General features: G+C 39.1%; 1 protein-coding gene and 1 pseudogene across 11 annotated transcripts in view; both read right to left on the bottom strand.

Annotated features, from left to right (window-relative positions):
- LOC112607609 (COBW domain-containing protein 3) overlaps nucleotides 1-16,430 on the bottom strand; it is a 66,557-nt gene extending 50,127 nt beyond the window's left edge. For 7 of the 10 annotated variants that reach the window (XM_025358655.1, XM_025358648.1, XM_025358653.1 and 4 more), the window contains exon 1: nucleotides 2,852-3,549. Coding sequence is in view for 8 of the 10 variants with exons in the window: in XM_025358648.1 (XP_025214433.1) it covers nucleotides 2,852-3,005 (154 nt within the window). In the remaining 2 variants the exon portion in view is untranslated. Of the gene's footprint in view, nucleotides 1-1,746; nucleotides 1,847-2,851; nucleotides 3,550-15,987; nucleotides 15,994-16,419 lie in introns of those variants that run through there. The other 3 variants (XM_025358656.1, XM_025358651.1, XM_025358657.1) reach the window with 2 other exon arrangements.
- Nucleotides 11,678-12,747, bottom strand: LOC112607611 (annotated as a pseudogene). Its single transcript, XR_003115886.1, has one exon. The product of XR_003115886.1 is annotated as a V-type proton ATPase subunit D pseudogene (transcript).
- Nucleotides 16,431-19,361: the final 2,931 nt, after the last annotated feature.

Genomic DNA, 19,361 nt, shown 5'->3' with positions numbered 1-19,361 from the left:
CTTTATGTAGACATACAATTTTATAAATATTTACAAATACTCCTACAAGTTGAAACAGTTTCTTCAACCTAGCCTAACGTTTCCTAAAATTTACACACAATGATCTTTTATTTATAATGACCTTTTATTTCAACATCAACCAGAGGCAAATTCAGGCTGAGTATATGGCTACTTATAGTATGCTTTAAACAATCTATAGAAGTTTTTATGAAATAAGAAATAGAGGCAGGTAGTGTCAACAACGGACAGAATGTTCACTAAAGATAAATTCATAGAGCTATACCAACTTTATCCAGCAGGTGGCATGTGAAACCTAATATGTCAATCTTGAGTAGAAGAGTCTTGTGAACCATACACACTAAAGTTCATAGAGGAAAAAAATAAAACCCTAACTGCATAGTATTGTAGTTCAATTGTATGACTATATCATTTCTTTATCTTTTTTTGTTGGACATCATTTCCAGTCTTTTACTATTACAGTGCTGCTAAAAACTTTTACATGTAGGTGATATACATGTCTTCTGAAATATATTAAGTTTTCTAGTATACAACTAGATCTTCCTATAACTAGGAAGATTTTACGAAGTATTAGGGTATTAATATCTTTGAGGTCATATTCCTTTCAAAGCTTTTTAAGAGATGGAGGCTTACATTTAGAGTACTTTAGGATGCTCAACATCACAAAAGTATGAAGTATAGAATGGAAGAGAGAGACTTTGGGCAATGAGAAAAATCTTAAAATCAGTCCAAGATTGAGACAGAGGCCCTGAACATGAGTGTTTCACAGGGCACTGATGTGAAAACTGAAAGGAAAGGGTGAATGTAAGAAATCTCCTAAGAGAAGACTTATTAGGGCTTTTTAACCATATTATGAAGAAAAACACTTTAAGACATAGTTCATTCATTCCAAGGTTTCTAATATGTAACAGATTTATGCTGGGCCTTGGTGAAAAAGTGAACAAGACAGCCTCTGCCTTCACAGAGCTTAGAAATATCAAGGGAAGCTGGGAATGCAGGGGAATTCAGTGAATAAGGAGGCAATTCTGTCACAGGATGACATATTCAATAGATGTACGAAATGCTATGGAGAACCTAAAAGGGACATCTAGCCAGAGGAGTCACAGTAAAAAAGTACCTATTCCAAGGGGCGAAAATACTTGGCACCTTTGAAGTAACATTAGTTCATTGTGCAGGGCCAATTTGGCAGGCTGGAAAGGTTGGCAAGATCCAGATCCTACAGGTCCTTGTAATTCATGTTAAGGAATTTGAACTTTAACCCATATGGACGCCACTGAAAGGTGTGACGCAATCGGACCGACATAAAGATCATTAAGGCTAATTAAGGCAAGGAATAAATTAAAGGGCAACAAGACTCCAGATTAGTCAGGAGGCTTTTAGAGTATTCCAAATGGTTGGGATCACAGGAGCAGGATTTGGGGGGATGGTAACGGATGAAGTTTCAGACATGTTAAGCTTTAAGTTGTAGGACATCAAAATAGAAATTACACAGATGTGTAGCTAAAGATGGACAAAGGGGGAAGGAGGAGGGAGCCTTAAAAAGAAGCCAGAGAAGCAGGTGGAAAAATCAGAAGAAAAATGTAATAGAAGTCAACGGAACAGTGCTTCAAAAAGGGAAAATGGTCAGTGATAGGAGTGAAACTATCCCTAGATTCAGCAACAGGTTTGCTGGTATTAGTCCTCACTCCTGAGCTTCAGATCATTTTCTCCAATGATCAGCTGATCTACCGGTGAGCAACACACGGGAAAGGCCCGAGGGGCACGTTTGAAATACATTGTTTTGGACAAGAAATTCGTTCATCTTCTCAGTAGAGCAGCCTCTGAATAACTGGGGAAATGCCAAAAATCCATTCCTTTATGAAATTACTTTCGAGCAAAAAACGGGAATAAACTTACAGTCTACAAAGTTAAAAAAAAAAAAAAAGTTCGTATTTTTACATAAAAGGTCATGAGGTGGCCCAAGTCTGTACCTGTCTCTAGCAACACCTAGGAATATTATTTCTCTGAAACAGTACCATTGTATTTACATTTCTTAACTTTTTTCAAACTTTTAATACAGTCATATATTTGTTCTAGCCCTTTTATTTAACAGTAAAGTTTAAAAATATATTTCTCAAACTTTTCCAGTAAGAAATTTCTACTGTAAGTGCATAAACCGCCCTTCACGAAACTACCAGGTTCACAAACTTGTGGTTTCGAATATCCCTGTACACTCATAAACGTTCTTACTTTGAGAAATAGTCTTGGAGGACAGAGATTTTATTCTTACTTCCTACGCAGCGGTTTACACACAGACCTCAAAAAAATAAAAAAATAAAAAAAGGTGTTTGAGATAGGAGCACTTCCCGCTAACTGGCTGGAGGACTTTGGCTCGTGGGGAAGCGGAATCTACTGAGGAAAGCCCCACATGTCGGGCATTTTACACACGGGACGTCCTTTAGTGGCAATAGGTAGGTGGTTCCGGCCCTATTTCACAGGTGACAGGTATTTTTGCCATTTTCAGGTGAGGTGGATGAGCGTCAGGAAAGTAAGATAGCTTGCTAAGAGGTCACAGAGATAATCAGGGGGGCGTGTCTGAGCTTCAAAGCCTTGTTTCAAAGGCTAATTTCTATCTCACTTGAGACACGGGAATCTAACGCAGAGGGGACCGGGCATCACTAAACTCCCAAGATGAGAGGGAACCCATACCAGGAGCAAGTGACCCAGCCCCTACCTCAAAGCCATTTGCTCTTGATCATGAGGCCCCAATGCCTCAGGAGAAGAGGCACCGGCAGCCCCCAAAATCCCAGGACACCAGAGTTCACGGCATTTTGTGACCGGGATGGTTAGTTACCTAAATACCCGGTGATAATTGTGACTGGGATCTTGGCGCCGAGGCCAGACTTTTCCTCCTCCTCGCTTTGCTTCGTCTCAATGGGAACCAATTCAGGACAATCTTCCTCCGCAGGATCCTCTTCTTCATCCACAGATCCGACAGTCGGTAACATTCCGGCCTACAGCACGTCCGTACCTGCGCTGAACCGCTGGGACCAACACTTCATACCGCAGCCGCGCACGCCCAGCACGCCACTCCAGGCCTGGCCCGGGCGTGACGTCATCACACCGCGACGCTAGTTGATCCCGCCCCGATTACCTGGGCTCTGGACAAGAACTGCCTCTTCCCTTAGCCGCACCCCCCAGGGAGGTGGTCTCTCCCCGACGGAAGCTTGACACGCCCCTGGGCGTGTTCTGTAAACCTGAGCGACGCTGCGGAGAGTCCTTAGGGCGCACTGACCACCTGTCTGAAGTTGTCACAGGCGCCTATAGCCTTAAGCTACCGGCTGTGGGTAGGGCTGAGGCCAGCCTGCTGGAAATCTGGAGTGGGTAGCCTGACCTAACCAGTTCCCACAGGGCGTAGACTTTATCAACCTGACCTTTTAGTCTCGTTTTTAAAAAAAAAGTTTTAATTCATAGGGGAAAGAATGGAAGATTATAACATTACAATTTTAATTGTAATTTTTATACCTGAAGGATAACCAGTGACACTTTTTTCTTTTTTTATTATTACATATTATATAGGTAATTCCAAATTTTTGGTATTCATGCATTACTTTTATTTTCTTTTTTCTCATTATTTATTTGGATCTCAGGTAACCTAAGTTCATTAATTATATTTGCTGGTTAATGACACTCTCATTACTAATCCATAGTAGCCCTCCTTTCTAATATAAATTTATAGTGAACTTCTTTGATCTGATCCCTAACCTAAGAACATTACCAGTAAGTTACATGTACCTGCGTGCACCAACCCTGCTTCCAATCTACAGCTTGTCCTGTAAGATAGTAACAATAATCATGAATTGGTTTTGGATTGCCAATCATTCCGTCTTTTCTTTTTAGTTTTATCACATATATCACGTATGTACTTAGATAATATGTTGTTTAATTTTGGGTGTTTTTGAACTTCATAAAATTATCCACATACTATATAAACTCCTGAGGCTTGCTATATCTTTCAGCATCACTGCTGTCTTGTATTCTATTGTGTGGCTACAGGGCAATTTATTCATTTCCTCTCGATTGTTCGAGGTTTTGCTCTTATGATCAGGGCTGCTACGAACATTTTTCCTGATGTATGTGTGTGCAACTTTCTCTTGGGAGTCTGTGTAAGAGTTGAATTGCTGGGTCCTAGGTTATTCAAATGTTATACTTTGCAAGGCAGTGCACAATTATTTTTCAAAATGTTTGTACAAATTGATACATTTTCCCAGCAAATTATAAGAGATCTCATTGGTCTGTATGTCAATATTATCAGGCCTTAATTTTTCACCGATCAGTTGAGTACAAAAGAAGACTTCATTGTGATCTTCATTTGCATTTCCTTGATTACTAACAAGATTGAGAACGTTTTCATGTGTTTTGACAATATTTAATTCTTAGAATGGCCCTGTGAAGTGTTATCCCTCTTTCAAACATGAGGCACCAAGAGTTACTTGTCCAGGTTAGGTCATAAAAATCTATCTGATGCACAAATAGAATGTTTTACTACTATCCTGGTGCCAAATGAAAGGTTGACTTTTCCTTCCTTCTCTGAAATTCCCCATAAAATATACTGTGTGTATTCCATTAGTTCTACTGATAAGGATATATAACTTGAAAGTTTTCTTTGCGGTATTTATCACACCTTTTGCAGAACACAGTTAAGACAGGGGGTTTATATTTGTGCAAATGAGTATAATATATTCACACATACACTCAGTCTGAGAAATCAGGACTTGAATGCTTTGCCAGCTTTGACAATGTAATCATTAACCACCTGAGGAAGAAATGAGGCAAATACCTTAGGCATGGTGGTTCAGTTCACTTTATTCTACCAAAGGAGAAAAGCTGTGATGGGCAGCCCAAAATAGATTGTGAACCTAAACACAATGGTTCACAAGCTTTTTCATTTCAGGAATGCTATGAAGTATTGATTTTTTTTGACAACCTAAAGGAAGGAGTAACATTGCACCCACAGGCATCACACTATTTGCTTGATGTCCTTTCAGCACTGCATTACTGCCTGAATAGTAGCTATGACAGCCCTCACCACCTTCTTTTACATATTTTTTAAACTACATTCTTGTGGGTTCCCAATATGGCACTGGCTGAATGTTATGCTAAAATCCTTCTTTCTGTTTTTTGAGACAGGGTCTCACTCCATCGCCCAGCATGGAGTGCATTGGCACGATCACAGCTCACTGCAGTCCTAAACTCCTGGGCTCAAGTTATCCTCCCACCTCAGGCTCCCAAGTAGCTGGGACTCCAGTCATATGCCATTACATCTGGCTAATTTTTGGGTTTTTTTTTTTGGTAGAGACAGGGTCTCACTATGTTGTCCAGTCTGGTCTAAAGTCTCATCTCTAACAATGAGCAACCTGTAACCTGTGAGGCCAGCTCAGTCAAGTTGACCTAATAGCATTATTGTAACAGTATGTAGCCTCAGTCAGAGCAAAATAAGTTTTACACATTGGCCAAAAATTAAATGCACCACAAATATCTATCAACTGATAGACAACCAAAATATGACAAATGGATAAACAAAATATGATCTATCCATACAATGGAAAATTATTTGGCAATAAACAGGAAAAAGGACTGATACCTGCTACAAAATGAATCAATCTTGAAAACATTATGGTAAGTGAAAAAAGCTATTCACAAAAGACCACATGTTGTATGATTCCATTTATATGAAATATCTAAAATAGGCAAATCTATGGAGACAGAAAGTACATTAATGGTTCGCGGAGTGGAGGGCTGGGGAGAGACTACAATGGTTTTTGGGCGGTGATGAAAATGTTCTAAAATTGATTATGGTGATGGTAGTACAACTCTGATTATACTGAAAACCATTAAATTGTACACTTTAAATTGGTGAATTGTATCATATGTGAAATTTATCTCAATAAAGCTGCTATTCTTAAAAGAAGTAAAGGCCTATCTGTGCATCAAAATGGGGTGCCTGTGTGCATTTGTAGAGAAACACTGTCTTCAGCAGTTTCAAGTTCTGGCCTTAGGTACAAGTATAAAGATTACAGCTTGATAAAATTTTTCCTTTAGTCTGTTCCATATTCCTCTTCAGTCAAATTTTTATCCATGGATTCTGTGGAGTCCTGTCATTTTATTTTCTCAGATAGATTTATAATCTCAGTTCTCCCAAAATAGCTGGGCATGACTTTTTATTTTTATTTCTTTTTTCTTTTCTAGATGGAGTCTTGCTCTGTTGCCCAGGCTGGAGTGCAGTGGCATGATCTTGGCTCACTGAAACCTCTGCCTCCCGGGTTCAAGCGATTCTCCTGCCTCAGCCTCCTGAGCAGCTGGGATTACTACTACTCCCACCACCACGCCCGGCTAATTTTTGTATTTTTAGTAGAGACGAGGTTTCACCATGTTGGCCAGGCTGGTCTTGAATTCCTGACCTCATGATCTGTCTACTCAGCCTCCTAAAGAGCTGGGATTACATGTGTGAGCCACTGCGCTGGGCTTTTCTTTTCTTTTTTTTTTTTTTTAAACTTATAAGAGGGTTGTCTATTCTGAGTGAGGCTTTCTCATTGTTAAATTTAAAATACCTTTTTAAATAAGTATGAAATTTCTTCATTATAATATTTTAGGATCTATTACAGTTTCTGATGTAACTTAAAAATTCCTCCTCATTTAGCTTTGCTATTTTGTTTCATCTCATTTACTTTAGGTTAAAACAACAACAATAACAATAATAATAATGTGTTGAGCCTCTAAGCATCTGATAGGCACTGCCTTAAGCACATTAAATGCATTATCCCACTTAACTCTCCAAGGTAAATACTATTTGTTTGCCAATTTTATAGATGAGGAAATTGAGGCTTAGAAAAGACAAATACCTTGCTCGAAGTCATACAATCAGTAAATGGCAGCCCTTGGGCTCAATCCAAATCTGCTTGACACTAAATCTCATGCTCTTTTAAACCAGAAGACCTGCAAACTTTTCTGTAAAACTAGATGATAAATATCTTAGTCTTTACAGATCAAAAAGCAAATTTAAGGACATTGTGTAGGTACTTATATAATAAGAGAGAAATCGAATGTCTACAAGTTTGAAATTTGAATTTCTGTATTAAACAGAGGCCACTGTTTTGGACTGAGCTCCTGCACTAGTCCCAAGTAGACCAGTCCAAACCAAAATGGAGTCACTCATGCTAAGCACCACAAAATCGAACTAAAACTTTAAAAAGCAGGTCCCAAAATAGACGAGTTTTTTTTCTTCTCCTGAAAACAGGAGATTCCAGTATAATAAGGAAGTCCCCTCTGCTCTATCCCTTACAGAAAAGTAATCCGAAGTAACAACAGATTACTTACAAAAAACTAATCTTGGCTGGACACAGTGGCTCATGCCTGTAATCCCAGCACTTTGGAAAGCCAAGGCGGGTGGATCACCTGAGGTCAGGAGCTCAAGACTAGCCTGGCCAACATGGCAAAACCCTGTCTCCACTAAAAATACAAAAATTAGCTGGGCGTGGTGGCACACGCATGTAGTCCCAGCTACTCGGGAGGCTGAGGCAGGAGAATCACTTGAACCCGAGAGGTGAGGTTGCAGTGAGCCAAGATCATGCCACTGCACTCTAGCCTGGATGACAGGGTGAGACTCCATCTCAAAAAAAATAAAAAAGTAGGCCGGGCGCGGTGGCTCAAGCCTGTAATCCCAGCACTTCGGGAGGCCGAGGCGGGCGGATCACGAGGTCAGGAGATCGAGACCATCCTGGCTAACATGGTGAAACCCCGTCTCTACTAAAAATACAAAAAACTAGCCGGGCGTGGTGGCGGGCGCCTGTAGTCCCAGCTACTCGGAGGCTGAGGCAGGAGAATGGCCTGAACCTGGGAGGCGGAGCTTGCAGTGAGCCGAGATCGCGCCACTGCACTCCAGCCTGGGTGACACAGCGCGAGACTCCGTCTCAAAAAAATAAAAATAAAAAAAATAAATAAATAAAATAAAAATAAAAATAAAAAAGTAATCTGATGTTAACCAATCCGTTTTTTTTTTTTTCCTATTCTGTCTCCTTGTTCCCACCTTACAAAACCCAGTGTTCTGCTATTTTCCAATGGGATTAGAGACGAAATAACTCTATTTATGATGATAAAAAGTGATGTCAATGCCTAAAGTTTTGGGCAACCTCAAAATTAATCATCCTCTCAAAATTGAGAGGTTGACCAAAAGGAGGAAACGTTAAATTCAGTGTGGCCTAAAGCTGCCTCCTTACATATTTTAAGTTTGCCCTAAAGGTTTCCCAGTACATAAAAAACTATAACTCAACTTGATATGTAAAACGGACTGTAACCTACTCTTGTAACAAGTAGTGAGTCTCAGCCAGTCACAGCAGCCGAACTTCAGCCAACACAGGCAGCCAACTCTTCAAACCAGGTTCAAATAAGGTAAATGCCCAGCTGTAACCAACCCTAGTCTGGTTCTGGGGGCTGCCTAATTCACAAATCATTCTTTGCTCAATTAACCTCTAAAGATTTCCTTTCAACACGTATAATTTTCACATCATGAAATAATAGTCTTCTTTACTTTTTTTTCCAGTGTATTAAAAATGTAAAACCCATTTGCAGGCTATACAATAAATGGTAGCAGTTTCCCAACTCCTGATCTAAGCTAATATAATATACTGTTTTCTTAAGCAGAATTAAATGAAATTTTGCAAAATTGGATCCTCCTTGCTATTTTAAACTCAGTTTGTAAATCATTCACCATTAAAACAATCCTGGACCCTCAAAGGGTTAGGTACCACTGTTACCATAGTGCTAATATTCAGAGGAAGATCTGAAGCTGAGAAGCTTAAACTTTTTTCCCAAGGGCACTAATACCTGGCCTGGGAAAGACCTAATTAAGGTGAAACTTGAGTCTTTGCATTGTAGTAAGAGTCCTCCTAGGTGGGAGAAGAGCAGAGCAGATAAGCTCTTAAACTTCTGGATTTCAGCAGCTCAGCTTTTTGACAATAACCTTGCCATATGTCCTTTGGCACAATTCCCTACTAATTCCCTGCTAGTCCCCTTTGCTTCATTTTTCTCTCTTGAATAGTTAAGTTAATCACCATAAGAAAAAGAACTGTAGCTATATCCAAATAAGAAGAAAGCTAAAAATAATACCAACTTGGTTTTGTTTTTTGTTTTTTTTCTTTCTCATTTTTGCAACTTCCTGCAAAGGAAACGACATACTAGTGGCCAGCAATAGCTACTGGTTTAGAGGAAAGGAAACTGAGAGTTTCAAAAGTAACCCAGTTCCTCTTATCTAGCTGTGGCAAGTAAATAAATAAAATATTTTTAAATGTTTAAAATTTATCAGTTTATTTAACATTTTTCATTGGGTACATATAAACTTGTTGGAAACATATCTAAAAGACCAGAGGCCAATGGCTTGTATTCTTGTGACTGCTTTGGTTAAGGTAGAATATCAATATTCAAGTGTCATACAGTCCTCTTTTAAGATATACAACCACTGTAAGGACAGGAAAGAATGTTTCCTCTCCAGAATATTATTGAAGATGACTAGCAGGTGAAAAATGTGCATTTCAATGTTTTTAGGAGCTGTGATATTAAGGGCTGTAAGTAACATTGTTTGAATTCATTATCTTTGGTGATTAAAATAAATCTTAGCTTATAATTGAGTCACTTTTAAGTCAGCTTGCCATGAAATAAAAAAAAAAAAAAAGAAAACACCATTCAAAGCCCTCAAGCTGATGAGTTGAGTGGTGCACCATTCTCTCTAACAGAAACTACATTTTAGATACTATAGGAGTGGGCAGAATGACAGGAGTAGAAGTTGGGCAAAATGGAAAAAAAATGTTTTGCAATGATTGATGGTGTAATAGTTTAGGAGAGAGTCTACATAATTTCTTCTATTGTCATTAGAAATTTCAAACTGACATTTGTGGCTATAAGTTTCACTTTCTAGTTTTTATAGTGTTAGAGAAGCATATTCCAAAAATCCATAGGCACCTGCTCATAATTCCTTAAATGTAAGTAAAAGGCATGAGACAAATGATCCATCTCCATTCTTCCTTCCCCTTTCTAGTCCCTCAAAGAGTGTTTAATCATACTTTATTGAAATACCATGCTACTGGCAAAGCCAGGTCTTTCTGGCTTCAAGACCAGGGTCTTTTGAGTCTTATAGCTCTGTCTCTCAGTCATTGTCTTAGACCTTTTGTGCTGCTATAACAAAATATCCAATACTGGGTAATTTATAAGTAATAGAAATTTATTTCTCACAGTTCTGGAGGCTATGAAGTCCAAAATCAAGGTGCCAGGAAGTTTGTGTCTAGTGAGGGCTGGTCTCTGCTTCCAAGATGGTACCTCAAAAGCTGTGTCCTCCTGAGGGGATGAACACTGTGTGTTCAACTGGTAGACGGAGACAAAAGTAAACTTCCACATTGTTTAAGTTTCTGTTTATGCCACTGAAACTAATCCTAACCAACTTATTTGATTAATTGTTTTTTAAATAATATAAGTAGGCTGTGCACAGTGGCTCATGCCTGTAATACAAGCACTTTGGGAGGCTGAGGGGAAAGGATCTCTTGAGGCCAGGAGTTCAAGGTCAGCCTGGGCAACATAGCAAGACCCTGTTTCTACAAAAATTTTGAAACTTAGTTGGGCATAGTGCCATGCACCAGTAGTCTCAGCTACTCAGGAGGCTGAGGTGGGAGGATCACTTGAGCCTAGGAGCTCGAGGTTACAGTGAGCTATGATCATAGCACTGCACTCCAGCCTGGGTGACAGAAAAAGACCTTGTTTCTTATTTTAAAAAATTTAAAAAAATATATATACACACACACATATATACTATTTATATATAAATTATATATTATACCTGAATGTATTATAATTATAAAAAATTCAAACAGTAGAAAAGTATTAGGGTAAAATGTGGAGTCTCTTTCACTAACCTCAGTTTTACTTCCCTTCACCAATATTATATAAACACTGTGAGCAATTTAATAGACATAGGTCCAGATCTTTTTGGTCCAATATTATGTTTGCCCCTGCCGTGTTAGATATTTTTCTGTAGGAGAAGCAAGATTCCTCCTGAAAGAATATTCCTGTTTAGACTAAGTCTTATGTATATGAATATATGTATTTGCATACATGTGCATTCATGAAATTATAACAGAAATGTACATTTGATACATATGTGGCTTTTGTTTTAATAAATAGGAACATACATAGGTTTTGCTCTGGAGATTGCTTTCTTCATTTGACAATATGCACTGATACTCTTTCCTTCTCACTAGAATTAGAAATACATCATTCAACTTTTTTTTTTTTTTTTTTTTTTTTTTTTGAGACGAGGTTTCGCTCTTGGTATCCAGGCTAGAGCACAATGGTGAAATCTTGGCTCACTGCAACCTCTGCCTCCCAGGTTCAAGCGATTCTCTTGTCTCAGCCTCCCAAGTAGCTGGGATTACAGGCGCCCGCCACAACACCTGGCTAATTTTTGTATTTTTAGTGGAGACGGGGTTTCACCACGTTGGCCAGGCTGGTCTTGAACTCTTGACATCAGGTAATCCACCCGTCTCGGTCTCCCAAAGTGCTGGGATTACAAGCGTGAGCCACCGCGCCCGGTCATACATCATTCATTTTTTTTTTTTTTTTTTTTTTGGATAACGCTTCGGAGTAAATTCTTTAAGTTCCTAGGCAGGTTTTACAGATCTCTTTCATCCATGATAAATGGTTGCTAAATTATGATTCTGCAAAAGTAATCCCGTAAACAGACATCCAGGTAAATTTTACAACCAGTGAAATTCTTAGGCCAAAAAACAAATAGCCAGACAAATCAAACCTACACACTATGAATTAAAATGAAGCCAGTGTTAGGGTTTCTAAAAGAACCAGAACAGGAAAGATTATTCAAACAGAAGATCCTCATCCTTCTCTTCAGCTGGAAGATTAGCAGGCTCCAACACCTCTCCAGCTGCTCTCCTTTGTTCCAAGTCCTTCTCAGATTTTTCCTTTAGAATCTTTTTCTTCTCCTGTATTTTCTTTAACCTATAGCACTCTTCTCACTCTCTCTCATCCAGCTCTGTGATGATATAAGCAAGAGTACGTTCAATCCGGGGAATGATGACATATTCAATGGCATTTACATGCCTGTTGGTTATCTTAATAGCTTCATCCAAAGTAACAAAAGAAGTCTGCAGCGAAGCTAGTTCCACCAGTAGTTCCACTGCTTTGGCATAATTCCTCTTTAATTTAGCCAACTGTTCCCCACCTCTGGCTAAACCAGTCAGTTCATAACTGTCAGTTCCTTCATGGTAATGTTCAAATACTGGCAAAGTAACACCTGCTACATTATCTTTCTTCTCTCAAATCTTCACTTGGGCTTTATTTACATTTTGGATGACTGTAGTGCTGAAGTCACCTGCTGTGAACTTGGCTTCAGCTAGTGAAAAGGCAGCTTCTCTCATCACTTCGCCCATCAACATTTTAGTCTCTATTATCTTCTTTAGGATCTGTTGAAATCAAAGAGTTAAGGCGTCAGATTTTTTCTTCAGGAGGTTTCGACCTGTCTGTGCTGCCTTTAAACGAGCCTTCATGATGGTTTGTGCCATTCGCGAGGGAAAGATTTCAGTTCGGTCTTTGCCTGACATTCTGAAGATAACTGTTTGACTCGGGTCCCCGGCCGGGCAACTGAGGCTACAACAGCTCCAGAACTGGCCCCCACAGTGACTTCCGCTACGGGAGTCAGCTGGTTGTGTCACTTGACCCCTCTCGTTGCTATGAGACAGCCTATCATTCATTTTTTAAACCACTTCATATTATTCCATAATCGAGATGTAACTATTTCATCATATCTTCACAAGGGACATAAAGATTGACTACCTCTTCAAAACATGCTCGAAAGGTAAATTCAACGTATTATCAAGAAATATAAGAAAGTATGTTGATTAGCTGTAGCTTCTATGTTTAATAATAAACTTTATTCTTATTCTCCTTTGATATTTTAGACTTCTTAGCATGGCTTATTAAATTAGTTCAGGTATGGAAATATCAAAGTTCAAATTCAGTAAATTTTAATATTAATTTCTTATTAACAGTTCTGGTTACTTATAAGTAATATGATTCTACCCATGTATTGTATTTTTATAGCAAACTCATATTTTGGATTGTGTATTACTATCCATAAATTTACACATGTACTTTCATAATTTAATTGTGGTTAGTGAGTTTTTGGCAGCAGTATACAATAGGTAGATTAAAATTAATTCTGAACTGATGCTAGAAGAAAGATTAGTTCACATATTGCATCTTGATAATAGTGCTGCTTTGTGCCTAAGGTATTGCTTAGCTATTCATATCCCTGGGTAATACCACTGGTAGGCTGGGTACGGGGGCTCACATCTGTAATCTCAGCACTTTGGGAGACCAAGGTAAGTGGATCACCTGAGGTCAGGAGTTCAAGACCAGCCTGGCCAACATGGTGAAACCACGTCTCTCCTAATAATACAAAAATTAGGGCTGTATGCGGTGGCTCACGCCCGTAATCCCAGCACTTTGGGTGGCCGAGGTGGGTGGATCACAAGGTCAGGAGATCGAGACCATCCTGGCTAACATGGTGAAACCCTATCTCTACTAAAAATACAAAAAAATTAGCCGGGCATGGTGGCAGGCGCCTATAGTCCCAGCTACTCAGAAGGCTGAGGCAGGAGAGTGGCCTGAACCAGGGAGATGGAGCTTGCAGTGAGCCGAGATCACGCCACTGCATTCCAGCCTGGGCGACAGAGAGAGACTCCGTCTCAAAAAAAAAAAAAAAAAAAATTAGCTGGGCTGGTGGCACACTCCTGTAATCTCAGCTAGTCAGGAGGCTGAGGCAGGAGAATCAATTAAACCCAGGAGGCGGAGGTTGCAGTGAGCCAAGATCATGCCGTTGCATTCCAGCCTGGGTGATAAGAGAGAAACTCCATCTCCAAAGGAAAAGAAAAGAAAAAAGAAAAAAGAAACCGTTAGTAAGCAGAATATTAATCTATATGCTTTCACATCATAATGGTTCCTTTTACTTCATGTATTTTTGTTTATGAAATTCTGTAAATCATACAAGCTACAGATGGTGACAGCAGTAGAAATATAAACTTTAGCACACTTGTGTATGCATTAATATGTTCAAAATATATAAAGAAATAGTATTTATATAAATAAATACATATAATTTTTAGATCATAATCAGAGGTTAACATGGGTTACCTTTGAGGGAGAGGAAATAGGAAAGGTGATATGCTTGGCAGACAAAGAGGATATGGAGAGGTAATCTTCCACTGTATTAGTCTGTTTTCACGTTGCTGGGCAATTTGCAAAAGAAAGAGGTTTATTGGACTTACAGTTCCACATGGCTGGGGAGGCCTCACAATCATGGTGGAAGGTGAAAGGCATGTCTCACCTGGAAGCAGACAAGAGAAGAGAGCTTGTGCAGGGAAACTTCCCTTTTCAAAACCATCAGATCTTATGAGACTTATTCACTATCACAAGAACAGCCTGCCCCCATGATTCAATTACCTCCCACTGGGTCCCTCCCACAATACATGGGAATCCAAGATGAGATTTGGGTGGCAACACAGCCAACCCATACCATTCCACCTCTAGCCCCTCCCAAATCTCATGTCCTCACATTTTAAAATGAGTCATGGCTTCCCAACAGTGTCCCAAAGTCTTAATTAATTCCAGCATTAATTCATTTCAGTGTTAACTCTAAAGTCCACAGCCCAAAATCCAAAGTCTTATCTGAGACAAGGCAAGTCCCTTCCACCTATGGGCCTGTAAAATCAAAAGCAAGTTAGTTACTTCCTAGATACAATGGGAGTACAGCATTGGGTAAATACAGCCATCCCAAATGGGAGAAATTGGCCAAAACAAGGGTGATACAGGCCCCACGAAAGTCTGAAATCCAGTGGGACAGTCAAATCTTAAAGCTCCAAAATGATCTCCTTTGCCTCCATGTCTCACATCCAGGTCATGCTGATGCAAGAGGTGGATTGCTATGGTCTTGGACAGCTCTGCCCCTGAGGCTTTGCAGGGTACAGCCTCTCTCCAAGCTGCTTTCACAGGCTGACATTGAGTGTCTGTGGCTTTTCTAGGTGCACAGTGCAAGCCATCCATGGATCTACCATTCTGGGGTCTAAAGGATGGTGGACCTCTTCTCACCGCTCTACTAGATGGTGCCCCAGTAGGGACTCTGCATGGGGGCTCCAACCCCACATTTCCCTTTCACACTGCCCTAGCAGAGGTTTTCCATGAGGGACCTGGCCTTGCAGCAAACTTCTACATCTTCTGAAATCTAGGCGGAGGTTCCCAAACCTCAATTCTTGACTTCTATGCACCCACAGGTTCAAAGCCATGTGGAAGCTACCAAGGCTTGGGGCTTGCACCCTCTGAAACAACAGCCCAAGCTGTACTTTGGCCCCTTTTGTTCATGGCTGGGTTGCAGGGTATGAAGTCCCTAGACTGCATACAGCAGAGGGACCCTGGGCCCAGCCCACAAAACCAGTTTTTCCTCCTAAGCCTCTGGGCCTGTGATGGGAGGGGTTGCCATGAAGAACTCTGACATGCCCTGGAGGCACTTTCCCCATTGTCTTGGGGATTAACATTCAGCTCCCCGTTACCTATGCAAATTTCTGCAGCCAGCTTGAATTTCTTCTCAGAAAATGGGATTTTCTTTTCTAGCACATTGTCAGGCTGCAAATTTTCCAAACTTTTATACTCTGCTTCCCTTATATAACTGAATGCCTTTAATAGCACCCAAGTCACCTCTTGAATGCTTTGCTGCTTAGAAATTTCTTCTGCCAGGTACCCTAAATCATCTCTCTAAAGTTAAAAGTTCCACATATATCTAGGGCAGGGGCAAAATACCACAAGTCTCTTTACTAAAACATAACAAGAGTCACCATTGCTCCAGTTCTCAACAAGTTTCTCATTTCCATCTAAGACCACCTCAGCCTGGACTTTATCATTCATATCACTATCAGCATTTTGGGCAAAGTCATTCAACAGGTCTCTAGGAAGCTCCAAACTTTCCCGCATATTCCTGTCTTCTGAGCCCTCCAAACTGTTCGAACCTCTGCTTGTTACCCAGTTCCAAAGTTGCTCCCACGTTTTCAGGTATCTATTCAGCAGCACCCCACTCTACTTGTACCAATTTACTGTATTAGTTCACTTTTATGCTGCTAATGAAGACATACCTGAGACTGGGCAATTTGCAAAGGAAAGAGGTTTATTGGACTTACAGTTCCTCATGGCTGGGGAGGCCTCACAGTCATGGTGGAAGGTGAAAGGTATGTCTCACATAGAAGCAGACAAGAGAAGAGAGCTTATGCAGGGAAACTCCCCTTTTTAAAACCATCAGATCTTGTGAGACTTTTTCACTATCCCGAGAACAGCATGGGAGATACTTGCCCCCTGATTCAATTACCTCCCACCGGGTCCCCCTACAACACATGGGAATTCAAGATGAGATTTGGGTGGGGACACAACCAAACCATATCGCCTCCCCAAAAAAATCCTGTTTAGATTAAGTTTTATGTTTATGAATATATGTATATGCATGCATGTGCATGCAGAAAATTATAACAGATAGAGTATTACATATATAAATGTGTATTTTTTTATATGTACTGATTTGTAGAATAACAAGTATAAGTGGTATGAGGTGAAAGAAGCAGTTTGTTCATAAGTGTGTAGTATGATTCCATTTCAGCAAAAATTAACAAAAACATGCTTGTATGTGCATGGGCATATAGTAATATGTGCTCATATATGTATGCTATACATATATATGCTATACATATATATATGTATGCTGTTATATGTGTGTGGAAGCAATATGTTTGGGATGATACACACCCTTGCAATAACATGAACTACCTCAGGGAGTAGTATAGATGACAGAGACAATGGGGGAAGAGGAGCAATGTTACCTTAAAAAAAATCTTTGCATCCTATTACTGGTTACAAGAGGCATATAACATTATTTTTAAAATTTTAAATAAATATGTTAGCAACCTTTGCATGGATGGAAAATTTTAAATAAGTATGAAAATACCGATTGCATATACCTTTTGAAATTCTACTGATAGGGATTTATCCTACATATTTACATATACAAACATTTATGACACTCATAGCACCATTGTTTTAAAGGTGAGATGTTGGAAACATCCTGGCTATTTAACTACAGAGGAATGGCTAAATAAGTTTGGCTCATTCAAAGGATACCATGGAAGAGCAAGGCTTTGCATAGTATTTTGATATGAAACTGTTAGAAGCACCTTTATTTTGAATAGCCTCTAAGAAGAAGTTGGATAGAAAGAGTGTAAATGAAATATTCTGATTAATAACAGAATCTATACTATAAGATGGTGAATTTCTGATCAGAAAGGTGAAAAGTTCATCTACAGCTTAAGTGGACAAATTTAATTTTCTATAACATTCATATCTGATAGATTGAATAAACAGGTACGATTTCCTTAAGAAACATGCTTTATAAGCATTATGGTCATTACATTCTTTAAAGTTAAGGGTTACATTCCTGGGAGATTAAATAAAAACTGAAAAGTTAACAGCTGACTTGCCTGAGGAGCTGCTTGTTCTTCCTCAGCAAATACTGAAGAGAAAAATAATGTAATATAACAGAAACAGAGCAAGCATCTGATAAACATGTAACGGCAACAGGGAACACACAGGACTTTGCCCTACCTGGGTGGTGTCCTTTGTTCATTGTACTTCTGAGGTTGCCAGAATGTAAATGTTCATTTCACTATCTCAACTGAGCAGAGTAATAACCAGAATCGTACTGTGAATTCTAAAAGCTCTTGGATCAAGAAGATTGTGTCTTTCCAAGGTTTGCATCAAATATCATTGTGACCTATACCATTTTTTTTTAAATATTAAGTGAAGCTTAATCAAAATTTTAGGTTTAAAATACAAGAGTCATTAAAAAGATATATTGTTAGGTAGAAAAACATGCAGAATAGTATGTTGTTTCATTTGGAGGGGAGAAAAAGAAAAGAGAAAATGCTTAATATAACAATTTTTATTTGTATTACTTCATGTAAGAACTTCTCTACAACCACTGATTTTCTTACTTGCTTTCTGAGCAATGTAGAATTTTAGTCGTCACTTCACCATTAATTTCTTGTTATTAATCCATTGCCATTTTCCCAGCTGAAAGAGGAAACTTCCTTTTAATTTCCTAACTCATTTTGAAACAATTTCAACTTACAAAAGTTACAAAAATAGTAGAGATTCCCATATACCCTTTACTGTGTTTTCCTGAATGTTAATGTCTTACTATCACTATAATGATCAAAAGCAGGTAATGAGCATCGATACGTTACCATTCACAAAACCAGAGACCTTATTCACATTTTGCCAGTTGTCCCACTGAAGACCTGTTTCTGGGCCAAAATCTAATCCAGGATCCCACATTGCATTCAGTTGTCACTTCTCAGTCTACTTTAATCAGAAATATTGCTCAGTCTTTGTCTTCCAGTACCTTGACACTCTTGAGGAGTACTGGTCAGTTGTTTTGTAGAATGTTCCTTGACTTGGGTTTGTCTTCTGTTTCAGCATGATTAAATTCAGGTTACGTATTTTTGGCAGGGACACTACAAATTGATGTTGCATCCTTCTCTGTGCATCACTTCAGGAGGCACTGACATCCACCTGTGCTTTTACTAGAATGTTAACTTTGTCAGCAGGGTTCCTCTACCATAAAATTATTGTTTCCCTGATGCAGTTAATAAGTACCTCATGGGGAGACACTTTGAAACTATGTAAATGTCTTGTGTTTTCATCATACTTTAGCTCACAGATTTGATCATCCATTATTCTTTTTCAAAATTACAGCTTTATTAAGGCACAACTTAGCCACTCATTTAAGTGTACAACTCAATGAGTTTTAATAACATTTATACAGTTGTGCCACAATCATCCCAATCCAGTTTGAGAACACTTTCACCATCCCAAAAAGTTCCTTTGAGTCTGTGTACAATTAATCTCTTTAGCTCAGGCCCGAGGTAACCATTGGTCTGCCTTCTGTCTTTGTTTATACAATACACTGAATTTTTTCTCATTATTTACTTGCTTGACTTTTTACTCTGAAAAAATATTAGTTTATGAATAAGAAGACAATTTCTAACACATCGTTTGGTATGTGACACAGGAAGGACACCCACCAACCTGGAAGTCAAGAGAAATGATGGATTTTTTGGTGTCAGATTAAACAGAAACTTTGAATATTCTAGATATTAGCAGAACCTAAATTTTCCAGTTGCCTTAGATCTTCAGTTAATTCACAAAAGTAATTC

This window comes from Theropithecus gelada, chromosome 15 (assembly GCF_003255815.1).
Source record: "Theropithecus gelada isolate Dixy chromosome 15, Tgel_1.0, whole genome shotgun sequence".
NCBI lineage: Eukaryota > Metazoa > Chordata > Mammalia > Primates > Cercopithecidae > Theropithecus > Theropithecus gelada.
The sequence above is the reverse complement of the archived record's forward strand: the minus strand, read 5'-3'. Positions and strand labels throughout refer to the sequence as shown.